The 26,623-nt window shown below is 36.7% G+C and overlaps 1 protein-coding gene and 1 pseudogene across 1 annotated transcript; one reads left to right on the forward strand and one right to left on the reverse strand.

Moving 5' to 3' along the window:
- Positions 1-916: 916 nt before the first annotated feature.
- LOC112179614 lies at positions 917-19,485 on the reverse strand (annotated as a pseudogene).
- On the forward strand, positions 9,289-10,118 carry LOC121050822. Its single transcript, XM_040512095.1, has 4 exons — positions 9,289-9,347; positions 9,489-9,558; positions 9,667-9,765; positions 9,896-10,118. The coding sequence occupies exons 1-4, from the start codon at positions 9,292-9,294 to the stop codon at positions 9,989-9,991; spliced, it is 321 nt and encodes a 106-aa protein (XP_040368029.1). The 5' UTR covers positions 9,289-9,291; the 3' UTR covers positions 9,992-10,118.
- Positions 19,486-26,623: the final 7,138 nt, after the last annotated feature.

The raw sequence follows: 26,623 nt of genomic DNA on the forward strand, positions 1-26,623 counted from the left end.
ATGATAACCTAAATAAATAAGAATCATAATTACATAAGATTTACAGCTATTCTACATTTTTGTGTTAAGGAGCCCCTCCCGTTCTTGGAGCAGCTTCCTCTCCTATGAGCTGCAAGATATTATCTGCCTGCACCCATTTTTTACATATATAGAAATGATATTCCATTGTTTCCAACATTAAGTATATCAGAAAAGGTTTAGCATGAGTCTTCCATTTCCAGCACTGTAGCTATTTTAAACAATAAGCAAAGAAAATAGAAATTAGTGATGATATATTGGAAGTTGTAGATACTTCACTAAAAAGCATGAATGCAAATTCCAGCGATGTAGGCTGAGGTACAAATCAAAATACATATTGGGTGTTTTTCAATTTTGATTTTGGGTTACTTGATTTTTGGGTTCTGTTGATTGCTAATTCATTTTCAATTTTCAATATTAGGTGCAATTGGAAGTTGGAGTTCCAAGTCAATCTCGAGCCGAAAAGGAAAAACAAGAAGGAACAAAGTTGATTCCACTTTTTATTGTTCTATGCTCAAGTATTTAAATTCAAAGTTTAGTAGACTTATATTTGGCTTCTCTTTAGAGATCTCAATTATTGAAGACTTCTTTTTTTCATTTCATTTTATTGATGTATATACATTTTTCGCCCAGGGCCTTGAAAAACTTAGGACCAGCCCTGCTGAACAACATCCTCTAAACTAGATGAAAACCTGGTTTGAATGAACATCAACTGACCATTCAGGTAATGAAGACACATACGGGGAATTTTTTTAACCAATCTTAGGCCTCAGCATCTGATGCCAAGTATGGTTTGCTTATAATTAATACTCCTTTTATCCCTCACTCCCTCCCTATTTTTTCTGTCACTATATTACAGAAATTAACTATATACTCGGATACTGTGTTTGTACATAAAGATGCACTTATACAATTTTTCTACACAAGAACAGTTTCCCTTTCTTCCTGGACATTCTTCTCCTTGATAAAGCGGACAAAAAGGTAGGTTCCAGTGGAGTCACACTCTGACAGTCTTTCATTCCGGCCACCTTCAGCCATGCCTTTCACAAATTCAACCATGTTCCGCCAGTTGATCCCTTCGAACAATCTCTCATTCAATCTTAGGTATGTGAAAGCACTCAACGCATTGCCGGAATCTGACCTGCTTGTGGCCAAAACTTGTCCATATGCACCAGAATCATACCTCTCCAGTGCATTCTCTCCTGCAAGTTCAATTCCAGCACTCTTGGTTGCCATCTTTACTTGCCGGACTAACCCCTCAGGCAAGCAGTTTGCATTGTCAGGAATCAGGATGTTCTCCATCTTTCATTTCCATGTAGGTGAAGTTTAATACAACCCCATGTTTGCTGAACATTTTTGCTGTTGATTTGTAACCATCTCTAAGTCTAGTATTAATGTATTATAGTAGCTAGCAGTTAATTCAGCAGCATGGGATCTTGTTCTGTAGTGCCAATGAATCCCAGCTACCTTTCCAGATAGTTTAGCTATAGTTCCTTGGAACACTCCTTTTGCAGCCGCCGGGAGTCTATTTCCCGGCCTTAATAGCTTCTCTGAGTACCATTCGAGGAAGAACTGTCCATACTCAGTATTCCAGTTCAATCTCATTTGAAAAATCTGGTGTACATCTTCAGGAAACTGATTGTACTGGCCGTAATCATGGGGTCCAGTCCTTCCTCAATCTCTCTTTCCTTGTGCCTCCGCTGAAGCTTCCAAGGAAGCCTTCATGTACTGTGACAATAAACCTTGTTTAGAAATAGCAATATACCAATATTCTCTACAATCTTTTAGGTGCCATTATGAGTTTATGATCGATTTTGATATGATCCAATTTAGGGCCATTTTGTTGGTAGCATAAAATAAAATTGAAATAAAACTCCTTTTATTTACTGTGGTTACCTTGTCATAGCATTGAAATTCTCCAATTCCAGGAAACTTCCAGGTTCCATTGCTCTCTGGATAAGCAGGATATCTAAGTTCACCACAAGGACCCATACCGACTTGAATTTCCTGCAGAAATAGTTGAAATTCAGTCTCTAACCTTTTAAAAACAAGTTACTTATAAACTCAACTTCATATTAAGAGGAACAAATTAATATTGATTGATTTACTACCAATTGTTTTGATTAGTTTGCTCTGTTTAATAGTTTCTTTCTGGGAACACTTGCAAATATATATCTGTGTTTATTTGTTTAGCACATCAATTGGAGTTAACATGTTTGTTGCAAGTACAATTACGTTTCCCAAGTAATCTCTGAATCTATCATGGAAGCTCTTCATGTAGTCGCTGTAAACCTGGATGGGCGTTCTTCCTCCGAGAACAGGCAATGAATCACAGCCCAAGGAGATGTACTCATGATTCCTCCTACCAGATTTGTCTGTGTTCACGTACAAGGTCAGGGTTCTTGCTTATCTCTTCAAGCACCCATAGAGGTAGTGGAATACTGAAAATTCACAAAATGATTGTTTAGTGAGTAAATCAGCTCATAAAACTACACATAATTTCTTTCTAGTCCTAGTAATTATTTCTAGATCTACATCCAGAACTACTATAAAGATTAAGTTTAAACATGTCATACCTGCATGAGTCCCCATCATTTCCTCCACACTTATGGAAAGAGATGACAACTTGAATCTTCAAGCCATGCTTTTGGACCAAGTTCACAAGCTCTGCTTACCCTTCCCAGTTGTACTTGGAAGGTCCGTCTTTCTCGACCAATCCCCACCAAGCATCCACCATAACTCCTTCTACTCCTGCATTCTTCAAAGCCATCAAACTCGCATTCATTGCTCTTGGCTTGTTCAAATGCCCTCCATGCGTCACTGTGTCTAGTGGAAGCATCACATACACAGGCACCTTCTTGGAGTCGTTGTTATTGCTACTATCAGCTATATTTGGGAGTGCGTGAAGCAACTCCCTCGGGAGATCATCAGTGGTAGAGCTTGTAAGCGGAAAATAAACTACACATGAAGTTGCACAAATAATTAACACAAGATGAAGATCATATATATATAGCATAGCATAGCAAGACAATAATAGAAGGACTAAATATTGTTTAGTCCTTGAACTTTTGCCCTAAAAACACTTCAGTCCCTGGCCTTTTAATTTCACACGTTTAGTCCTTGTACTTCAAAATTCAAACTAATAGGTCCTTGCCATGACTTTCCGTCCTAAAATTCCGTTAAAACGCTGACGTGGCAGCTTCTCTGCGATAAAATGACTATTATACCCTCACATCATTTTTTTTAATTTAATTTTTTTTTCTTTTCTCTCTTTTTTCTGTTTTTGTTTTTTTCTTAATTTATTCTTTCTTTCTTTCTTTTTTTTATTTTTACGGTCGACATTATAGCACCTTCTTGCTCTCTATCTTCCTCCATCACTCGTCACACTATGCCAAAAAAGCTATCAGACAACAGAGTTCAGACGACAGAATAGTCATTTTCTGTTGTCTGAGTGTTTCAGACTAAACTCAGACGACACATAAATTAAATGTGTTGTCTGAATACAATGAGAAACCATACTTGTTTCATTTTGAAGATATGGTCAGACTCAGACGACACTTAAGTGTCGTCTGAAAAAATGAAAATTTTCTTAGCAAAACGTTTAGATTTCCCTCCAACAAGAATAAGTCTTTTCCCTCCTAAATTCCCAAACCCTATCGATGACTAGTGAATGTAAAACTATTCAGGCAACAGAGCTAAGAAATTCTGTTGTTTGAATAAGGTGACTTTGACTTTTTTAATTTGAAGTGTGTTTTTACATAACACAAAACCTAGCAGCTTCGTTTTACCTCTCCGTCTAAACTCTCTTACCAACAGAAACTCTATACCTCTCAAAAATCGTCCATCTCTCAAATCAAATCTAATTTCTGAAACCCAGTCCTCTCTCACCCAGATTTCTCTCCTATTCTCCTTGACGAATCGATGACGGGCAGCGATACATCTCTGCTCCCCCATCGCTGACCTCGCCAACTCGATTAGAGACTTGGAGTTCTCCCGACTCGGCAACCTGCAAGAGTGCAAGGCTAGAACCAGCAACCCATCTCCGGCCTCCGATCTGGGCCTCCAGCCTTTCAAGCCCCACTGGCCACCGACTCCAGTCTTTCAATCCCCACCAGCAACCCATCTCCGCGGCTCCGCCTCCAGGTATCTCACCATCTCTCTCCCTCTCCGTTTTCTTCTCCTCCTCTGTGACAGCGGAAGGGTCCTTCAGTGTTCAATACTTTGCTTTGCTCTTCGCAACAGAAGAAAAACAAATTGGTTTCCTGATATTCTATCAGTGTTATGCTCTCCTGACCTAATTTCGTTCTATGAACCCAGATAGAAGGTTGAGGAGTCAATAAGTCCAAAATCAGGACTATAGAAGAAGCAGACTTTCAGGTACTATTATCTCCCTAATTATTGGTGGGTACTCAGATTTATAGGTTCATGGTTGGGGATTACACTGTTTATTTTTCATGGGGTACTCTTGGTTTTAACAGATAATTGCTTCTTTGAATCCTCTTATAGCTGGAGGATAGATCTGGGTCTCGAACAAGCACGTCATGTTCAAGCCAAAGGTATAGAATTCCTATCGATATAGCTTCACCCAATACATTCCTTTATCAACATCAAGTTCTCATTTCTTCTTTTGAATAGTCCAGGTTATCAATTTTTGCCTTTAATCATTTGGTTCCCTTGTCTGAGCTACTAAAAGAGATGTAGTGGTTATTGTCTAACAATCCAGGTTATCAATTTTTACCTGTTTCAAAGAAATTCATTTTCATTATCAAGCCAAGGAAGTCATTAACTTCGCATTGTCTTTCAAACATTTGTTACTTCTGAGATTCAAATTGATAGGCATTATTTGAAATGTGAGGCAAATGATCTCCTTGGTGAAGTTAAAATGGTTGAGAACATCATAGATGTGTTTGGCCTTACATGCACACCACCTATTTGATGAAAGTTCCAGGTGACTGAAAAGAAGTGCAAGTTTAATTTATAATAGTTGTTTTGTAGTATATACCATTGGCTACCATATCAGTCAGATCATTTATTTTATTTATTGCTCCATTTTCAGTCGTAGCTCTTCAAAATCTTTACAAGACCCTGAACTAACTTCCCCTTTGATCTTATGCAGTAAACTTAATGGTCTAAATCTCTATGGGTATATTACTGCTGAGATCTATTATCTCTACAGTTTGAAGCAACTGTAAGTGGTTCTACTGTTTTTTTTTCAACTTACTATAGTTGTGTAAGCATGCTTGTCGCTACATCTCTTCATCTTTCTTCTTCAAGGGATATTAGTTCTAATAGCATTGGTGGTGAAATTCCATGTCTTACCCCCAATGCGACTCATATGTAAGTAATATGCCTCTTGTGTCTGCATAAATGTTTGGACAACATAATGCAATTATGTGGATTCTTCGTCCTACTTCTAGATACCCATATGATGTAAATATCGTCTCAAAGTTGCTATGTCAAGGAGTAGAGAGAAATAGATTGAAATCCTTCTGGAACGAATGTGTTTTCCCTTTAGTTGCAAAATGATTCTCAGCAAGGGAATTTTTCTTGTACTGAATCTAAATTGGAGGTAAAGGGAGGTGGCTTATTGACATTAATGGGTTTTAAAAAGTTGTTTGTAGCCTACTTAACAACCAACTCTTTCTATCATTAAAGTCAATACTTGTATTTCAAGTCTCTGTGCTGCTCTTTCTTTTCAGCTAACTAGCATACTGGATGTGTTCCTGTAAAATGTGTTAGTATGTCCTACTCTCTGCTCTCTAGATCAGTAATCCTACCTTGTCCCAAAAAAAAAACTAGTGTCCTTAATTTTCTGCTACATATATTCAAAGCTTGCTGTCCTTAATTTCATAAACTATCTATAGCCTGCATTGTGCATAAGTGAAAATACCTGAGACTATGAAAAACTTGCGTTTCTAATTTCAATGATGTTCAGCAAAGTTGATGTAACATTCATGTTTGATTTTTCACTTCATGCAGAACTTACAGCAATCTCTTTTGTAATGGTGGAAGCAACCAGTTTGTATTAGACAGGTCAGAAGCCAATATGATATTATTGAAAACTAACTTACACTTTAATTTTCTGCAAAAAGTAATACCGCTTTACTACAATTGTACAAAATACTACTTTGGAGTTTTGTTGTGGGTGTGGGTTTGATTCTTAAAATTAGAGATGCACTCTCATTATAATGTATCTGTCAGCTCACCTTGCATCATGTAATTACCATCAGATATCAACTATCTTTAAAATATGTGTACTTGAAGATTTTGTACTAGCTACCTGTTTTTACTGTACTTTACCTGCTTTTTTAGTCCTTTGTTTCTACAGTTTAAACAACACAATATTGAAACAAATAATCAGATCTGCAAAAATTGTTCAGATCATTGAAACATAGCATGATTCATCTTATGTGCTGAATTTCCATACTTGGATTTTCAGCTGTTTGTTTTTCTGGGATACTAATGCGGGGTAGTACTATGTATTTATAATCTAAAATCTACGTTTTATATTTCAGTTCTACTGTTAGCCCCTATAGATATAATGACTAATGGGTTGGTGAAAGTGAATGATGACCATAACCGATCCAGCCAACTAGGTCTGCCATAATATGTTATACTTGAAAATAATCCAATCTTCAACCTACTATAATCTTCAATCATTGTCACTCTATTTCACCACTATACCTATATGTCATCCATTATTCTGTTCATGTTTTTGTTTTGTTCCAAAAATAAAATCACTCTATAGGTTGATTCTAGAACAAATGCAGAATATGTAAAACACAGAATAGTTTGAATGATTGAAATATAGAGATTAAATCACTATCAACAGGACCAGCATCATTATGACCTTCCATACTAAAGCATAGTATCAATTACTATCTACGAATTGATAACCAACTGAAAATACATCACAGTACATGCTGCATTCTAGGTATATTAACACCAGCTTTTATTATGATGCAGCATTTTAGGTATCTGATGCAGCCTGCCCCTCCTTCAGTTAATTTGATTATGATGCAGCCCAATTCAAGTTTTTATGACAGGCATAAAAGATACTCTTCAGGTTAGATATGTTTAAAGTCCATGACACTTCACTGCATACATTTAAAAAAGTTTAAACAGATAGAAGTGCCCATTTGAGTTCTTTGTCTAATCAAAAGTAAAACTTGGTGTGTTTCATATCGTTGGTTCCTATGCTTAATCACTCTACATTTTTTTATGTTACAGAGAAATTGATTCCCTTCTTCAAAACAACCAAAATCTAAGGAAATGCTTGAATATTTTGACATAGCTGTTTATTGTCACCGAATTCTGCAGCGGGTCCAAGTTATCAGGATAAGAGGCAGAGAATAGAAAGGTATAATTCAATTTGTGCAATGATATAATTACTGTTTCTTATTGCAGTAGTATATACTTGACAATATTTCTGTAAACGCATACGCCAAGACACAGAATGAAAACATGCATATATTTAATAAAAGTTTAAAAATAGTTTGTGTACAGCTCTCTGATCAGGAACTATTTATCTTCCTTACATGAGAATTTAACTAAAATACGTGCAACAGGTGAGCTGAAAGTAGAGCTGAAAGTTTATACCTATTTTATAGTATTAAGTATCTTGGCATGAAAATTATCCTGCTTTTATCTTCTTTCAGAAGCACATTCTGATTCAATGCTTGAGAGTCAATCTATAACTGGCAGAGGGGCTCAAATGTCCGTGGATTGAGATGTTCAATCCTTTCGGTAATCATAATTTGATGTTTTTTTTGTTTTATTTTTGTTTTGATGTTTGTCTTTCAGAGGTTTTGTAGCAGCCTGGAATGTAGGGGGAAAACCTCCCCATAGTGGCCTTAATCTAGAAGATTTTCTTCAAGGTAATAATCCACAGGCATATATGTCTTGGGGTATGGTTTCTCTTCTTATTTTTCGTCTTCTCCTGATATTCTTCAGGTTAATAATCCGCCTTTTCCTAATTCCTTTCGAATTAGTTATCCTCTTCCCATTTGATTTTGATTTGTTTTCTTCCTATATCAGTTATCCCCTTCCCATTTGATTTTGATTTTGTTTCTCTTCTTACTGTCAGTTATCCTCTTCCCATTTGATTTTGATTTGTTTTCTTTTATATGGAGTATACCTTTTTTCTTTTTTTTGGTATTTGGTTTGACTAGACACATGGTTCAGTTTATGTGCACCAACTAGATGGACTTTTTTTTTTTGGTCTGAACTTGGTTGTCATGGTATAAGAAAATATTTTGGTCTTTAAATATTAGTTTGATGGAGAAAATTGTAGCTTCATTGTGCTAGCTAACACTGGATCATTTCTCTAAAGAGATTATTTACCATCTTTAACTGTTCTTTAAATTTGGAACAATCAAAGGTTTTGAAAAGATTGCAGCATTAGCTTTACCATTACAGATTTGAAAAAAGATATTAACGGAATTACACATTATATAAATCTCAGGTCTTTTGAAAAACAATACAATGAGATATGATAGATTTGAAAAAACAAGGTCAGGCAGTCCAAAATCCTTGGTTTTCTGTGAACCAAATTGTAGTTTTGTCAATGGAGCATTCTCACTATGACAGTATTTTCACTTTAGTAGTGATTCATTAGTTGCGATACAAGCTTCCAAAATGGATTTCAACGAATAAACTATTCACTTACTATATAACCATCTTATTCTGCAGCTGTATTACCTTAAGCTTAGCACAGAGTGGCAGTGGTGTGGTTTCTTCGCTGTTGGTTTTCTTGCAATTAAATCAGGTGAATAGACTATTTGTTATTTAAGTTTAACAAAATCAAATTCATTACTTTCTTCAATTTCTTATGTTAATAAAGAAGTCCAGTTTTTGATAACACCATTTTCTGTAACTCATTGAGATGCTTCACAATATGTTTACACATTGCTACGGTGATATAAATAAGAATACTCTGGTTATATCGTGTATATGTTGTCATTTTTTATCTACTCATTCATCAGTGTCCTCATCACTGTTGCCCTTCTTTTTTATGCATCTTTATCTATTATAAATTTCATTCATTATTTTCTATGTAGTTTGAGCTTGAAGACCGTCTATACTGAACAAGTTGGGCAGATGTTTGGAGAGTTAAACATTGTGCTCTGAGGTAAATATAATCAGATGAAATGGAAGTACTTTCTAGAGAAATTCAATCACGAACAGTTTGTCTCTTCACAAAAATACTATTGCAATGTTAGTTGTCATTGGATGTTGAGGGTTGTGAACCCCGGTGAAGAAGTGGTGCACTTCATGGATCCATTAAAGAGGCGACTCATCTCCGGTGAATGGAAAACTATTGTGGACGAGTAAGTGGCTTCTACATTCAGTTTGGTTCAATGTTAAATTGGTTGTTATACTTGCATTTTGCTGGAATTATTTCTATCTAAATGTTACTTTGTAAGTTGTTCAGTTTCTGGCTGATTGTTGTTCTCGTCATGTTGTTTCAGTTCCATCAGACTATACAATGCACAGAAAAATAGGAAAGGCAGAAAAATAGTTCAATGGAAAAATTGTGCGGTACGAGTTGCAAACCAGCTAACTATATGCTAGTTGATTTTACTTCAACAAATGTTCTTTTTATTCCATAGCATCAGCCAAGTATTCAATAATTTTATGATGTTTCAGGGCATTCCGGAGCAATTGGACGATAAAACTTGTGGACTGTGGATTATGTATTACATGAAAGACATAGCGGAGGACAAAAATCAACAGTGGAGTGCTAAGGTAGGTATATATATATATATATATATATATATATATATATATAAATATCAACTCCTTCCAATTCTGATTAATGTTGTGAAACATATCCATTCACATTTTTACTTGTATTTTTTTTTTTTTATACTTGCAGTGGGAAAGGAAAGCAAATCACTTCTACACACAAAAAGACATTGATCAGGTTCGGGCCGAGTGGGCAAAGTATATCAGCCAATTTCAACAAAGCTAGTGTGTCGAGAAGATTCTAATTTTGGACATGCATCATCTATAACCCATATTAACTAGTTATGCAGTTGGTCTAAGTATCTATTTTTGGCCTGCAAGTACAGTTTAATTATGATCAGTAGCTAGTATGAGATATCGGTGGTTTTTGGGTTACATTTGTTGATCATGCCAACTGCTATGAGTTATTGAACTGATGTTTATTAAGTTTAGCTCCATGATGGATGTATGTATATATAGCTGCAGGAACAGATTGATCAAATATTGGTATTTTTGTGAATGGATATCATATTTGATGAATGCATTGTGTTGTTCCCAGATTTACATGATTATGGCACAACAGGGATACGTGTATGACATCTGGAATAGAAAGCAACAACAAAATGATGTTGTTGGACGCATCAAAGAACAACAGAAGCAAGAAAAAATGTGTTCATATTTGGACACTTAAACAAAATGAAACAACATTTAACTGTTGCTCAAATTAGCTTCAAGCAACAAATTATTGTCCTGTATGTGCTCTTCAACCTTTATTTAACTGTTGTAGAGTATAAACCACAACAATAGATAAATGTAACCTTAACAACTTTTAAACCACACTTAATTGTAATTCCAAGTTATATGCCACAACAGATAACTATTACTATAAGTTAATAAAAACCACAGACAACTGTTATTTGTATTCCCTTTAAACGTCATTTAACTGTCATCTGTGACTAAACTCAAACGGTAAATAAATATAGTATTAACTAAGTTCAATGTACACTTATCTGTGACTATAATGCATATAAAACAACATATAAGTGTTATCTTAGGTGACTAAAGACGATAGATAATTGTATTCTAAACTGAATACGAATGACAGTTAACTGTTATTGAACTGGAATAAAACAACATTTAATTGTTATTATAAGTCCATTCAGACCACAGAAATTATAAGGAACTGTTATTTGTTTCTAAATCACACCACATTTATCTGTCGTTTGAATTCACTAGCCTCATGTCTCGATTTCATCAGACAACAGAAGACCTAACAAATTTCTGTCGTCTGATAAATAAGACGACAGAGGAAATCTGTCGTCTGATGCCCCAAGAGACGGCACCGTACTAGACAACAGAAATTTTTTTAATCAGACGACAGATATCCTCTGTCGTCTGATTGCTTTTCTGGCATAGTGTCACCATGCTGCCGCGCCGGAATCTCTTACCAAACCCTTCTCTCCTCTACTCAATCACCACAGTCCCCTCACCTACCTAGAGACCCAGAGCCACCAACCCAACCCGACCCGCCCTGACTCACCCACTGGTGCACCCATCACAACTTCAACCCCTTCGTCGATCCCTTCGATTCACGCACCTCTAACTGCGACTTCTTCTCAGATGCCGCCTCCGATTCCCACGGTGTCGTTAGCTACTTCGATTTGTAGATCGAGATGGAGAGGCTGGGGCGCTTGGAGGTGATTTGGGGTTTGGTGAGGTTGAAGCAGGAGTTGAGGGAATGGGAGCGGGCGGCGTCGTGAGTTGTGCTGGTTTGAGTGGCGGCGGCAGCGTTGTGGTCTATGATGAGAGGGATGGCAGAGAACTGGTGGGGGAAGTTGGTGAGCTTGATTTTGCAGAAGCAAGGAGAGGAGGTTTTGAGTTTTCCAAATTTGGGGATTTGGAGAGAAAGAGACAGAGAGATAGAGAGAGACAGAGAGCTGGCCACGAGGCTCGGGCCAAGGAAGGGCGAGCACCGCCGAGGGCTGAGCGAAGGTGATGGCGCCGTAGAAGAGGATCCCAACTCGGGGTAATTTTGGTTGTAGAGAACAGTGTGTGCGAGAGAGAGAGAGAGAGAGAGAGAGAGAGAGAGAGAGAAGAGAGAGAGAGGCCCTTGGTGAAGATCGGGAAGAAGAGAGAGAAATTTGCCAATTTCCCAAAAAAAAAAAAAAGAAGAAGAGATAAACAAAAGGAAAAAAAATTAAATTAAAAAAAATGATGTGAGGGTATAATAGTCATTTTATCACAGAGAAGCTGCCACGTCAGCGCTTTAACGGAATTTTTTGACGGAAAGTCACAGCAAGGACCTATTGGTTTGAAATTTTGAAGTACAAGAACGTGTGAAATTAAAAGGCTAGGGACTGAAGTGTTTTTAAAGCAAAAGTTCAAGGACTAAACAGTATTTAGTCCATAATAGAATCGGTTATGAACATGAATCATACCAGCAGTGGTGGAGAAGGCCATCGATCTTGCAACAAGGTCTTCTGTGATCCTCTCAACTTAGAAGCTACTATCATCTATGGGGCTAGAACTGTATGCTTGCGTGTTTTGGAGAACAATGAATACCTGCTCATAACAGGTTACTTAATATCATTATTACTGTATCTAACAAAATATATCTGATATATTCTTGCATGGTTACCAAGCCATTTAGATTCCCAATCGTAAATATTAGATTCACAAATAAATACGAATATCATGGAATAGGTTTTCTCATATTATCTCAGATTACTTTCTCTTTAGGTAACAATAGTTATTACACTTGATATGCGTTCATTAGATGTTCATATCAAGTCTTACAATCTCCCACTTGAACATCTAGTGAATCCATGTAATAAGAATATTGCTCAGCATAGACATAGTAATCAACTAAAGTGTGCACATAGATAAAATGAGTACCTTAATCCAAATCTCTGTCAATGTACAACCATGTAGAAGAACCGCAGAAAAGATTCAAAATTGTAAAAATTGATCCCTCTGCAATTACAAAACCCATGATCATGCATCACATGAGACACTAGAATTATCACTTAATATGTATAGTGCCAATGAATGTGAATTTGAACTCTTGATGCATCTGTACATGGTCCTCTTAATGGTTCAATGTGCAAGAACCTCAACACTCAGTCAATGATTATAACTGATCATAATGTGTTATCAAAATTTTGATCCATAATAACTAATTGCTGAATGTATACATATATGGTAAAAGTTAGAAACGAATCAAAACATAATTCAAAAGAAAAGCTGCAGCAAATAAAGGAATAACTAAAGCCATAGATGGATAGAATTTTATTGACTTGTAGAATTCATATGTCAAGTACAACTAGATAAGTTTTTAAGAAAAACTCAATCAAAATACAAAACTGAAACATAAATAAAAAAACTTAAAATCAGCTCAAACAAAAACAGAACTCCCACTGAATTTGGCAATACTCCCACTAGACTTCAGTATCCAAAGTAGGCAGAATGCCAATACTTCATGCGTGAGTTTGGAAAGCTGCAACAGCTATGAATGGATCAGCCAACTGGTTCTGGGTACTAATCTTCACAATATCAAGCTCCTTATGCTTCACCCTTTCTCTAACACTATAATATTTCAAGTCAATATGCTTAGAGTTGGTTGATCTTTTATCGTTCTTGGTAAAGTAAACTACAGCTGAGTTGTCACAGTGTACTTTCAATGGTTTAGAAATAATTGAATTCACCAACTTGGTCTGCTGCAAGAAGTTCTTCAACCACAAGCCTTGACACGTTGCTTCATAAATGGCAATGTACTCTGCCATCATAGTGGAGGTTGCAGTCTGTGTTTGCTTCACACTCTTCCATGCTATGGCCCCTCCAGCAAGCATGAATACATAGCCGGAAGTTGACTTTCCAGAATCAGAATACTGCCCAACAAAATCTGCATCCGAAAAGCCTTCAACTTCAAGCTCATTCACTCTTCCGTAAATTACCAAGCTATGACTTTTGATTTTCTGCAAGTACCTTAAGATTTTCTTCCCAGCTATCCAGTGTTCATGTCCTGGATTGGATTGAAACCTAGCTAACATACTTACTGCAAAAGCCAAATCAGGTATAGTACAGACCTGAGCATACATCAAGCTCCCCACAAGCCTAGAATATGGTTTGCTCTTCATGTCTTCTTTCTCAATATCATTTTTGGGGCATTGACTCTTGTTTAGTTTATCACCCTTAGACATAGGCACTTGTCCTGGAGAACAATTATGCATTTCAAATCTCTTCAATATCTTTGAAATATAATTTTGCTGGGATAGTCCTAGTAGGTGCTTGGTTCTATCTCTAGTGATTTCTATTCCCAGAACATAGGAAGCCTCTCCCAAGTCTTTCATATCAAAATTACTTGAAAGGAATGACTTGGTCTCCTGTAGCAACCCCTTATCAGTGCTTGCCAATAAAATATCATCCACATAAAGCACAAGAAAAATAAAATTCCTGCCACTGATTTTCATATACACACATTCATCAACCAAATTTTCTATGAAACCAAAAGAACACACAACTGCATATATCAAACTTTAGGTACTAATGTCGTGAGGCTTGTTTCAACCCATAAATTGATTTATTAAGTCTGCAAACTAAGTGTTCAGTTCCAGGCTCAATAAAACCTTTAGGCTGTCTCATGTAGATCTCCTCATCTAAGTCTCCATTCAAAAATGCAGTCTTCACATCCATTTGGAGCAATTCCATATCGAAATGTGCCACTAAAGCCATAATAATTCTGAATGCATCATTTGTGGAAATGGGTGAAAAAGTCTCATTAAAATCTATTCCTTCTTGTTGTGTAAAGCCTTTGGCTACTAGCCTAGCCTTATATCTCTCAATGGAGCCATCTTCACATCTCTTGGTTTTGTAAACCCACTTGCAGCCAATTGCTTTATGATTCTTCACAGGTTCCACCAATTCCCAGACTTGATTATCATTCATTGATTTCATTTCAGCTTTCGTTGCTTCCTCCCATTTTAAACGTTGATCACTTTCAATGGCCTGCTTAAAGTTTAAAGGGTCATTATCATCAGAAAACTCCAAATCTGCCTCATGCAGGTACACTTCATATTCTGCAGTATTAATTGTTGGTCTTCTAACCCTTGTTGATCTTCTTAAAACCTGGTTATCAGCAGCAAGCTCCTTTTGAGCTTCTCCTGCAACTACATTTTCATTTTGTCCCTCCCCCACAACACCAACTTGAGGTTCTACTTCAATTTCTATTGGATTTGGCAATTCAACAGCTGGTTGTTGAACTTGTTGCATAACTTCAAGTTGAGGTTGCAGAATAGGTTCAGCAGGGATATTGATGTCAAGTGGTGTGCTTGATATTTCAGTTTCATCGTCAGGCAATTCTTGAAACTCAAGCTCAAGATATTCAAAAGCATGGGAATGCATGGTTTATTTCATCAAGGAAAATAGCTCTATTTGTCTCAAAAATTCTGGTGCTATGATCAGGGCAATAAAATCTGTAACCAAAAGATCTTTTTGGATAACCAATAAAATAGGCTGAAATTGTTTTGGGATCTAGTTCTCCAATATGAGGATTGTAAGGTCTAGCTTCAGCTCTGCATCCCCAAACATGAATGTGATTCACACTAGGCTTCTTATTCTTCCACAGTTCATAAGGTGTTTTTGGGACAGCTTTACTCGGGGTCCTATTTATCAAATAATTTGCCGTTTTCAGTGCATCACCCCAAAGAAATCTAGGTAGTCCAGAGGTACACATCATGCTCCTAACCATGTTTAAAAGAGACCTGTTTCTCCTTTCTGAAATTCCATTGGATTCTGGTGTTCCGGGTGTAGTATATTGAGCTTGGATTCCATGTTTTTCTAAATACAATGCAAAAGGCCCCTTTTGTTGTCCTGCTTTAGTGTATCTACCGTAATATTCTCCCCCTCTATGTGATCTAACTGATTTATTCTCTTTCCCCAATTCTTTTTCTGCTTCAGCTCTAAAGATAATGAATTTCTCTAAAGCTTGAGATTTTTCAGACAACAAGAAAACATGACAAAATCGGGTAAAATCATCTATGAAAGTGATGTATCTGTTTCCACAGATGGTGATGTTTGCAAATGGTCCACAAATATCAGTGTGGATCAACTGAAGTGGTTCAGTGTTTCTATTTGAAGTTTTATTCCTGGATTTAGTAAATATCCCCTTAAGGCATTCTATGCAAGTATCAAAATCTGACCGCTCAAGCTTAGGCAACAAATTTTCCCTTTCCATTCTCTGCAATCTTTCTTTGGAAATATGAGCAAGCCTTCTATGCCATAAATATGCAAAGTTTTCACTAAACTTTCTTTTCTTACTGAAGTCTGGTTCACTATTTTCAATCAACATCACATCTTTAGGCAGAGAGCAATCAAGCAACCAATAATCATTAATGAAAGGAGCAAAGGCAAGAGATTTCGAACCAAAAGAAACTTTTATTCCTGATAAGTCGATGAAAAAAGTACATCTTTTCTTGACTAAACATGAAACTGAAATAAGATTCCTCCTCATAGAAGGGATATAAAAAACATTTTCTAAATCAAAAATGGCTCCAGAGCCTAGTACTAGCCTAACTGTCCCTATAGCTTTAACTACTACTCCAATTCCATTTCCCACAGAGATGTTGACTTCATTTTTCCTTGGTACCCTCTTTGTTATGAAGCCCGGAAAATTGTTTGCAATATGTATGGGTGAGCCTGAGTCAAGAAACCAGGAACTAGGGGAAAAATTTACTAAATTTACTTCAATAGAAAACACTGAAAACTAAGACTTACCCTTTTTCACCAGCCCATCTTTAAAACCCTTACAGTTCTTTTTAATGTGCCCTTCCTTCTTGCAGAAAAAACACTTAAATGTCCCAGGTTTCTTGCCCTTATTGACACCCTTCTTATGACCAAGTTGATATGTCTTAGTCCCGCTTGTGCCCTCACCAGAATTTGCACCAAAATTTGCAGCACTAGACGCTACAGCTTTGCCCTTACCCTTCCATTTCTGCTTGTTAACCAGATTCACAGACACAGTCCTATGGTTCTTAATTAGCTCTTCTTCCTACACACAAATTGCTATAAGCTCATTCAAGTCCAATTTTTCCTTCTGTGAAAAAGATGCAGTCTTCAGTGGGCCAAAACTAGGAGGAAGACGGATCAGGGCCAAGTGAACAATGAAGGCATCAGAGAACGCAATCTCCAGTTCACTAAGTCTAGTGGTTATGTGAATAATTTTCACTATATGCTCCCTAACACTCTTTGAGGTGTCAAACTGCATGCCTAAAAGCTTATCTAGTAAGGCTGAAATCTCTGCTTTCTCATTCTCCTTAAACTTCAGGCCAATAGCAGTCATGAATCCCAAAGCCGTATCAGGTTCAGCGATACTACCCCTCACCACAGGTGACATGGTTTGTTTCATAATTAGTTTGGCCATTCTATTGGTCCTATGCCACTCCCTGTGTTTCACAATTATCGCCTCAGTACTAGTATCATTCAAAACAGGTTGAGGCTCCCACAAACACACATCAAGTCCTTGGAGGCCAAGATAAAGCTCAATACGCTCTTTCCATGTTTTAAAATTTGAGCCATTAAGAGGCTCAATGTTGTGCAAAGAATAGTCTGAGTTCATAGTTGAAAAAACAAGGAAAAGAAAAAAAATTCAGTTTTCTGTTCAAGATTTTAAAGGCTTTGTTTGAAAAAATCGAATGCAAAACTCATAGCAATCCACAGGAAATTCAAACAAGCAAACGAGTGAAAAATTTCACACAGAAAACAGAAAAGATCCCCAAAATGCACATTCAATTGAAAGGCTTTACCTATCGGCACAAAGACAATCCAATATACTGTATTTCTTAATTGTAAAACTGAAAAATTAGAAGCTAAAATATCCCTGAACTTTCAACACATATTAGCAAGAACAAAAGATCAGTTCACCAAATCTAGTTTTTAAAATTTCATATTACACTGTTTTAATTTCAAGAACATAAAAGTCTAATCTTTCTGTCGAAGATACAATTATATTCTAAAAATCAAAGACACAAGTTGCAAGTCTATATCTGAATGGTTCTCAAAATAATCAAATGGCAGATTGATGCTACAACATATACCATAAACCTATTTTGAAAACTTAGAACTTGGCACTGTAAAGATTGAACTTTACGATCAGTTTGTTATCAAATTACAAATTAACGAGATACTGAACAATTAAGGGAGACAATCTTGTCAAAAGCAATTCATTCATAACAACATACATACATAATTCATAAGATACAGAGTAGTGAAAAAAAAAAACACAAAACCCATCACTCAATCACAAGACAATTTCAACAATACAATCAAAAATTCATGATCAAGCAAAACAAAATTTAAATTCCATCTGGTCACCATCTACACTAGCCTAGATGCACGCCGGGAATGCTTCTAAGGTTCTCATTCAACATCAGAATTATGCATATATGTAAAATTCCAAGTTTTTGAAACGAAAGCTTACCGGTACGCTCCTACGCTGCAAAAGAGTGTTAATTGAAACAAATACACATTCATATAATCATATCAAGACATACCCGTGGCAGAACTTGAAGGAATTTTCAATCAGAAGCATCCAATTCTCAAAAATTAGAATTTTCTGTCACAAAACCTAAAACCCCAAAACTGAAAACTGAAGAGCATAGAGCGTTCTGCAAAACTAACGTGTATTTTGGGGTAGCTGTACGTGCGTATGCACTCTTGGGCCAGAAAACAGGCCTAAAAAATGGTTTGTGAGTAGACTTGAATAAAAGGAGCAAGCCATAAAAGGTTTTGAGCCTGTTCCGAATTTTTTTTTTTTTTTTGAAAATTTTGCAACGCAAAACTTAATATTGCAAAAAGCCTGATCTGATTTATTATCATGCAACCTGGCTCTGATACCAATTGTAAGCGGAAAATAAACTACACATGAAGTTGCACAAATAATTAACACAAGATGAAGATCATATATATATAGCATAGCATAGCAAGACAATAACATAATCGGTTATGAACATGAATCATACCAGCAGTGGTGGAGAAGGCCATCGATTGTGCAACAAGGTCTTCTGTGATCCTCTCAACTTAGAAGCTACTATCTATGGGGCTAGAACTGTATGCTTGCGTGTTTTGGAGAGGTCACAGGGACCCTTTTTTTTTTTTTCTTTCTTTCTTTCTTTCTTTTTAAATAAGGAGGATCAAAGGATTTCATTCATACCCCCATGGTGACTCGAACCCATGACTTCGTACATAGGTAGTGGGTGCTTTAACCACTGAGCTAACACCACATCGTCACAGGGACCTTGTATTTATATTGTACAGAACAATGAATACCTGCCCATAACAGGTTACTTAATATCATTAATACTGTATCTAACAAAATATATCCGATATATTCTTGCTTGGTTACCAAGCCATTTAGATTCCCAATCGTAAATATTAGATTCACAAATAAATACGAATATCATGGAATAGGTTTTCTCATATTATCTCAGATTACTTTCTCTTTAGGTAACAATAGTTATTACACTTGATATGCATTCATTAGATGTTCATATCAAGTCTTACAGAGCTTACCCTGATTGTTTCCTAGAAGAGCTGTGCTTCTTGTAGGGAACTCTTTGCCCGGATGTGGCATGATGGCTTGATTTGCGCAAAGCAAACTACACCGGAGGACTCATCGGAGCTCTTCAGGCTTTTGGAGTACTCTTTAAGATTAATGAAAGACGTTGAAGAATGAAGAGTTAATGTCATTTAATTTTCTTTGAGTTTGGAAGAGAAGAGAGAAAATGTGATGAGAATGGTGAGAAGGGTTGTGTGCCTATTTATAAAAATAGATTCCCTCTTTAAGCAGTGTTTGAAGGAGACAATGTTAGTGGGCTCTAGTTTAAAAGTGGAAAAGTGGAAAAGATCAAAATTAGTACCAAATACCAAACAATAAAGGTAAAATTATCTTTCATGTCCAAATTGGCCATTCCACAAACATAAGCACAATCCAGTTTTGAGTTTAGCAAACACTTTGCCACTGCTTTTGCAACTGACAACACTTATAAAAAGTCAGTTTACCAAACACTTAGCTGCTTTGCTTTTCAGCCACTTATTCCAAAAACTAAGCAGAAGCCAGGTTTTCTTAAAAGCACAGCCATACTAAACACATCCTTAGTCAGGCTCACTTTTCTAAGTCATGTTCACTCCGTACGTGGTTACACCTCTTCCATTCTTATCAATACTCTGCATCAGCATAACATTTGAATCTCATGGAGAAAATTTTCAAATTTTTAAGGGACGTACAAGTGAGCCCTGAGAAAATTATAACGTTACCTAGGGCAACTCCAACAATGGGGTATCATTTAGGGGTGCTAAACCTGTTGCACTATTAATATAGGACGTATTCAATTCTCATCTTCAACCGTGAGATGCTGTATGAGTGCTATTTTCACTATTCTTAATTAAAACATAATATGAGTATAATGTTTATAAATATTATATTAAAAATATGTTAATTTAATTAAACAAAAGCAGATGCCTTCATTTTTTGTTTTTTGTTTTTTTTATTTTTTTTATTTTAAAAGAAACTGCTTTTATTGAACGCGCCTCCACACTCGAGTAACCGCGTTTTTGGTTTTTCTTTTCCGTCCGGCAACACGTCCTAGCGATGTCGTCGTCGGACGGGACTTGTTGTTTTGTGGGTTTCTTGGCTTCTAGTGTGGTTGGTGCTAGGACGTTGGGTCTGGACTCCGGGTGAGGAAGGGGACAGGGTTGAAAGGGGGCGGCAGGCGGCCTACACTGCGACGCAGCACCGACGTTCAATGGAGTAGTGGGCGGCCCGGCGAGGGGAAGAGGGATCAGAGCTCTTTCTGCCCTGGGGAGATCGATCCGATCTGAGTCCATTGGTGGTGCCCTACCAGATCTGGTTTCGGGCCACTGGTGGTCGGCATCTCAAGTCTGGCGAGTCGTTTGGCTTTAACGGCGGTGCTTCGAAGACGGTAAGGGCTCGATGGGCGAATGGGTGTGGTAGTGCGACGGTGGGGATGCAGCAAGGGCTCGTTTGGGTCGGGTGGGGCCTTCCCACATTCTTGGATTGATCTTGGGCTTGGGTTCTGCTGTTGAGCCTGATCTGGGCTGTGTTGCTTTTTATTTTCAGTTTTTTTGTTTGTTTGATTGTAGTTTATTTTACGCTTTCAATAAGTCCCAAACACTATATGGTTTGGAGATGTGGGCTCTGTCTCGGCTTGTGCACCTTGCGTGCCATATCTGCTCTAGGAAGGCGGCGAGTTCTTTGCTTTGTCAAATGGTCGCAGCCTCCTAGTGGCAGAATGAAATTTAGGGTCACCGGATTATATTTCCGGTGGCAACATACTGGGAAAGCTAATAATATTAGTAACTTATGGCCCCGCGTGAACATTGTCTTTCCGGTTTGTCACCATAATTGTAAAGTGAATGGAGTAGCCTATAGTGCACTCTTCGCTAAATGGTGCATGTTAGAATGCATTTGCTTAGGTGAGATGTCACACCCCGAATTTTGAAATAAGGATTCAAATCCGGAACATGACTAATAACAATACAAATAACGTTCTGAATTTTTCTCTCAGAAACAACCACACCTTACACCTCTTAATATTACATAAACCAAATTCTCAAGCTACTTATTACAGCACACTCTCACCAAATCAAATTGTAAAGCTCAAATGAGTATAATTCTCCTCACGAAAACAAATGCTGTAAATCTAATACTAATACTCTAAACCGCACGATCACTGCCCTGATTCTCCTGACCTGTGAGATTACCCGCTACACAATTTGAATAATGTACCGGGAATTGCAACAACACAAAACCCGGTAAGCTTTTGACAGCTCGTGAGTAAACAAGAAAGAACTATTGATTGATTAAATTACAATTCTTATAACTCAAGTAAACAATCAACAAATATTGCAACATTAATATGTGAAATAACATTAAAGTAATACATGCTTGATTTTCATTTTACTAACACCTTCACATATTCAAAATATATCATAGATAGATATTTGATCAAAATAACACAAGTACACTTCTCTTTTTAGTGAATTTTCAGATTAACTGGTAACAAATCACAAATCCACGTGTTAGGGTCCATAATACCAAAACACGGGAAAACCAGGTTGACTGGTATCAAATCATAAATCTACGTACTAGGGTCCATAATACCAAAGTACGGGAATCCACATGCTAGGGTCCATAATACCAAAGCATGGGTAAGCCGCAGCATACCAAGGACACCTCCAAAGTATGTATACTCAAAGTAACACCCTTCCTAAGAGTATAATAGTGCACTATCTGAAGGGACTAGGGCCCACAGCTTAACGTCATCATAACATCAAAACACGTTTACCAGTAATTCACTTAAGCACGAGGTTGTTGTAATCACCCGGCTTCACAATTGTACTTTTCAGACATAATCAAATTCACAACATACAATCTTTATAAATTTTAGATTGTATAAATGTATATGTACACCCATATAAAGAGACATATTATTTCAAGACAAATCTTTACTTCTTAAAATAATTTCCACATATTCACAATTGGGCATATAAAATAGCTTTCACACCACATGATCAACATTTCATTATTCAACAATTGAATGGGAGATTAATAGCTTGAATAATATCCAATCCATTCTCAATCATTTCATCATACCAATCACACGTCAACCAATATATATATTCCACGTAAATATATATATACGTAATCATCCGCTCAGGAATGACCACTAATACCAACTATAGTTCAAGCATAAAAACCGTGAAATTCATTTGTATAATAAAATCATTTTACTTACCTATGGACCATAGTTGATCAAGTCCATGTGATTTAAAACAAATATTTATTCCATAAATATTTTCACACAATTACCACAAAAATAAAGTAATTAAATTTATTCGGTTCGTAATATGAACCATGTGAGGTTTACTCACCTCTAATCTAGCTGCGTCTTCTAAAAAGTCAAATATATCAATATTCCAAACGCTCGTCAACTCAAACCGTCAAGTACCTAATCAAGTATGGTCTTTGCTTAGTAAACGAAACACGAAATAACCTTAAACGACAATCCAATGGTCAGATTCTAAAATAAAGACGATCCAACGGTCGGATTCTAAAATAAAGATGATCCAACGGTCGGATTCTAATTATATAATGATCCAACGGTCGGATCCTCACGGATCGCCCTTAGGATCATCCTCCAAAATTATCACGAAGATCCAACGGTCAGATCTTCCTGAATCGTCCTTACAAACATCCCCTCAAAATTATACGAAAATCTGACGGTCAGATTCTCACGAATCGCCTTCCGAATCACTGTTTCTCAATTATACGAAGATCCAACGGTCGGATCCTCGCCCGTGACCTCACAAAGTCATCGGGACAGTCATACGATCATCATATTAAAATTTGAAGTAAATCTGACGGTCTGATCTTCACAGATCGTAAACCGAAGATAAAACGTAAAAACGTTAAATAGTAACGTCAAAACGTAAATCCACTATTTATCAACTTTTTCAAAAATAACCTTGTAATATATCAAAACGCTCGTATGGATGCGTAGATCATCGTCCAGATAATATAAACTCAAAATATGGTCTGACGCGCCGCCACAAGCGGTGGTCAGTGGGTGGTCAACGCGGCGGTCAACCACCTCCGATGCAAAAGTCGTCAACTACAAACTTCTTCAAAATGAAGGGTTGATGAACTTTCATACCTGGAGCTAAGTCTGGTTCGGCCTAGATCTTCCTAGATCAAGCTTTGAAGTTGGATTAAATCTCGGACGCACGATCAGATCCTAGATCAAATCAGGGACGTCGAAAAAGTCAAACCTTGATCTAGCGTTCTACACACAAAATCGTGATGAAAGACTTACATGGGGATGATCAGGGGGAGGAGGAGATCACGAAAATGGGAAGGATCGGCCGAGGGGACGCCGGAAAACTGGAAATCCGGCCGGGTCACCGATCGGAGCTGTGGCTCCTTCGATCTCCGGCTGGAGGCAGCGGCGGAGCAAAGCGATGGCAGAGGGCGGCTGGGCGTGAAGCAGCGATCACAGGGAGCGCCGGGTCGTGACCGGAGGACGCCGGAGGAGAGAGAAACAGCCGGGTCGGGTCGGGAGCGACCCGCCGGGTCTGAAGGTCGAGAGAGAGAGATCGGAGGGACTATTCCGCAAAAACCAGATTTTTTCGTCCTTAATGAAAAATCCGGAATTTTCTGATATTTATAGAAAATTCCCAAATTTCAAATATTCATAACTTATTCATACGCACTCCGAATATTGCGTTCCACATATGCACGCGATCGTATCGACGAGCTCTACAACTTTCATGAAGGAAATTTTCCCAAATTCCATACGTATAAAAAGTCACTTTTTGAGATCCCCTAAATAACGTTCGATTTCGAAAATAAAATCGTTCGAACTACTTCCACAACTTCTCCAAGCTTCGTACTCGCTCCTAATACCGCGAAATCAATTCTAAAAATCCACGGAATTTAATTTGGATTTTTCGGGGTATTACATGAGATGCCTATTATTATCTCAAGTACTTCTCTTGATGTTTATTGTAATTTGGGGTTAAGGCACTAGCCCCCCATGTATTCTATGGTTTCATTAATGGACAAGGCGTAAGGGCAGCCGCACCAGCCCTTATTTTCAAAAAAAAAATTAAACAAAGTAAAATTTTACATTTATATTTTTATCATAATATTTAAAAATTATTCTTATCTTTTTCGACACAACCATCACCACCAATGGTGATCCTTGGCAAAGAACAACTTTTTCATTGGACCCATATTTTTTCAAGAGAAAAAAAAATTTAAGAACATGAAAATTGGTGAGTAAGAGCAAAATTTTTGAGGAGATGGAGATGTTTGGTGTGAAATTAGGAAGAATGGGTTGATATTTATAGAATTTCTAAAATTTACTGTTCCAAAGGGCAGTTTTTTTCTTCAATTTTTTGGTAATTATTTTAATTTTTGAGTTAATTTGATTAAAGTCCAAAATCTAGACTCTATATTGATTGTAGTCTAGATGAATTTTTTTGATATTCGCGATCCTATGACTCAACTACCATATTGGATTTATTTCTTTTTCTATTTTGCTGATCAACACCTTAATTTTTTATTCCTAATATACCCTTGTTTAATATCTTTTGCACAAAAAATAGTAAAAATCAATATATGAACTATAATACTAAATTATGCAATCTATTTTAATATAATATCAGTAAATTTAATATGTTGACATTAATTTATATTATTAGTTTCTGATTGAATTCAAAAGAAAAATCTATATGTAATAAGAAATTATTCTTTCTTGATCTTGCCTATTACACATTGTCTCATTCTCTTTCTCTTTCTCCTTCTTCTTCTTCTTCTTCTTCTTCTTTCTCTCATCTCCTATCAATTTTCTTATCATCATCACTTTTCTTATCACAACCATTAAGGTAAATATTATTAGAGTGTTGTGTGTGTGTGTGTATTGAAATTGTTGACTTAATTTGTCTTCATTACTCTCTTACATGAACCATTTTTCTCTTATCAATGGATTGATGATTTTGTATCATATAAATATAATTTTTGATTATGTATCTATATATGAGGTATAGTATGTGGTTAAAGATTTAGCTTTGTTTTAGACATATATGGTGAAAAACTCACGTCTTTATGAGGGGGCCGGTTTCTCTATATGCGGTTAAAAATTCTAGTTTACATATTATTTTTTATGTTGATTTCATATTCTATAATTATAGGGTAAAAACTTCAAATGGTACCTGAACTATTGTGAAAGGTATTTTTTGGTACCTACGAATTTTTTTTACCCCAAATGGTGCCTGAAGTATTGTGTCGTTACTAAATATAGTACGTGCATTAACTTTTTTGTTAAAATCTCGTACGTGGCATGTATTTTTTAAATAAAAACTCCAAATGGTACCCAAACTATTGCAAAATGTAATTTTTGGTACCTATAGCTTTTTTTTTTTTTTTTACCCAAATAATTAATACCTCACATACATAGTGATCACAAATTTAAGATATAACTCCAAATACATACTTGAAGTACCATTTGGGGTAAACTTTTTAGGTACCAAAAAATACATTTTACAATAGTTTGGTACCATTTGAATTTTTTATAAAAAGAAATATATGCCACTTAGGCGATTTTAATGGAAAAGTTAACACAAATTCTATATTTGGTAATGGCGCAATATTTCATGTACCATTTGGGATCAAAAGAATTCATGGGTACTAAAATGTACATGTCACAATAGTTCAAGTACCATTTGGAGTTTTTACTCATAATTATATGTACCTTGTAGTTAGGTTGATTTAATGTTCTCCATGTTCTCCTTTTGGTTAGGTCTATACTAGAATACCATTTTTTGAAAGAAGGCAAAGCGCCAATATATTGATCAAAAGCCAAAATGACCCTTACATACCCTTCTGCTGCCATCTATAGACAGACAAGAAGATGTGTCGGTACCCACAGTGGTACATAGAACTAGGTCACTCATTTGACATTAAGTACATCGAGATAGCGTGAATCCTCCATCGGTACTACTCCGGAAGATTCGCTAAAGGCACAAAAAGTGCGTAGGTCCCTAAGAAATTAGGGAATTATTGATAGTAAAAACATTACTAACCTAGGGTTCCTTTAACAAAGGAAATACTAGAAAGAAAAGACTAACTAATTAAAGCCTAACTGGCCCAAAGAAAACAATAGAACCCTAAGCCCAACAACTGGCCCAGCCTAGTTCCACCTCCATGTCCCTGTGCTGAGAACAACACAAGCAAGCCGCGAAACAGCCACCGCCGCCCCGTCATGCCACAACCATATTGCTGCCGTCAAGCTTCAAGGAGCACCGC

Source organism: Rosa chinensis, chromosome 7 (assembly GCF_002994745.2).
Source record: "Rosa chinensis cultivar Old Blush chromosome 7, RchiOBHm-V2, whole genome shotgun sequence".
In the NCBI taxonomy this organism is placed as follows: domain Eukaryota; kingdom Viridiplantae; phylum Streptophyta; class Magnoliopsida; order Rosales; family Rosaceae; genus Rosa; species Rosa chinensis.

Bases quoted from the DNA above. Each gene is read 5' to 3' on its own strand.
- LOC121050822 (XM_040512095.1), top strand. From the start codon at position 9,292: ATGGATCCATTAAAGAGGCGACTCATCTCCGGTGAATGGAAAACTATT. The intron at 9,559-9,666 runs GTACGAGTTGCA...ATGATGTTTCAG, and splicing joins TTCAATGGAAAAATTGTGCG to GGCATTCCGGAGCAATTGGA. The intron at 9,766-9,895 runs GTAGGTATATAT...TTATACTTGCAG, and splicing joins ATCAACAGTGGAGTGCTAAG to TGGGAAAGGAAAGCAAATCA.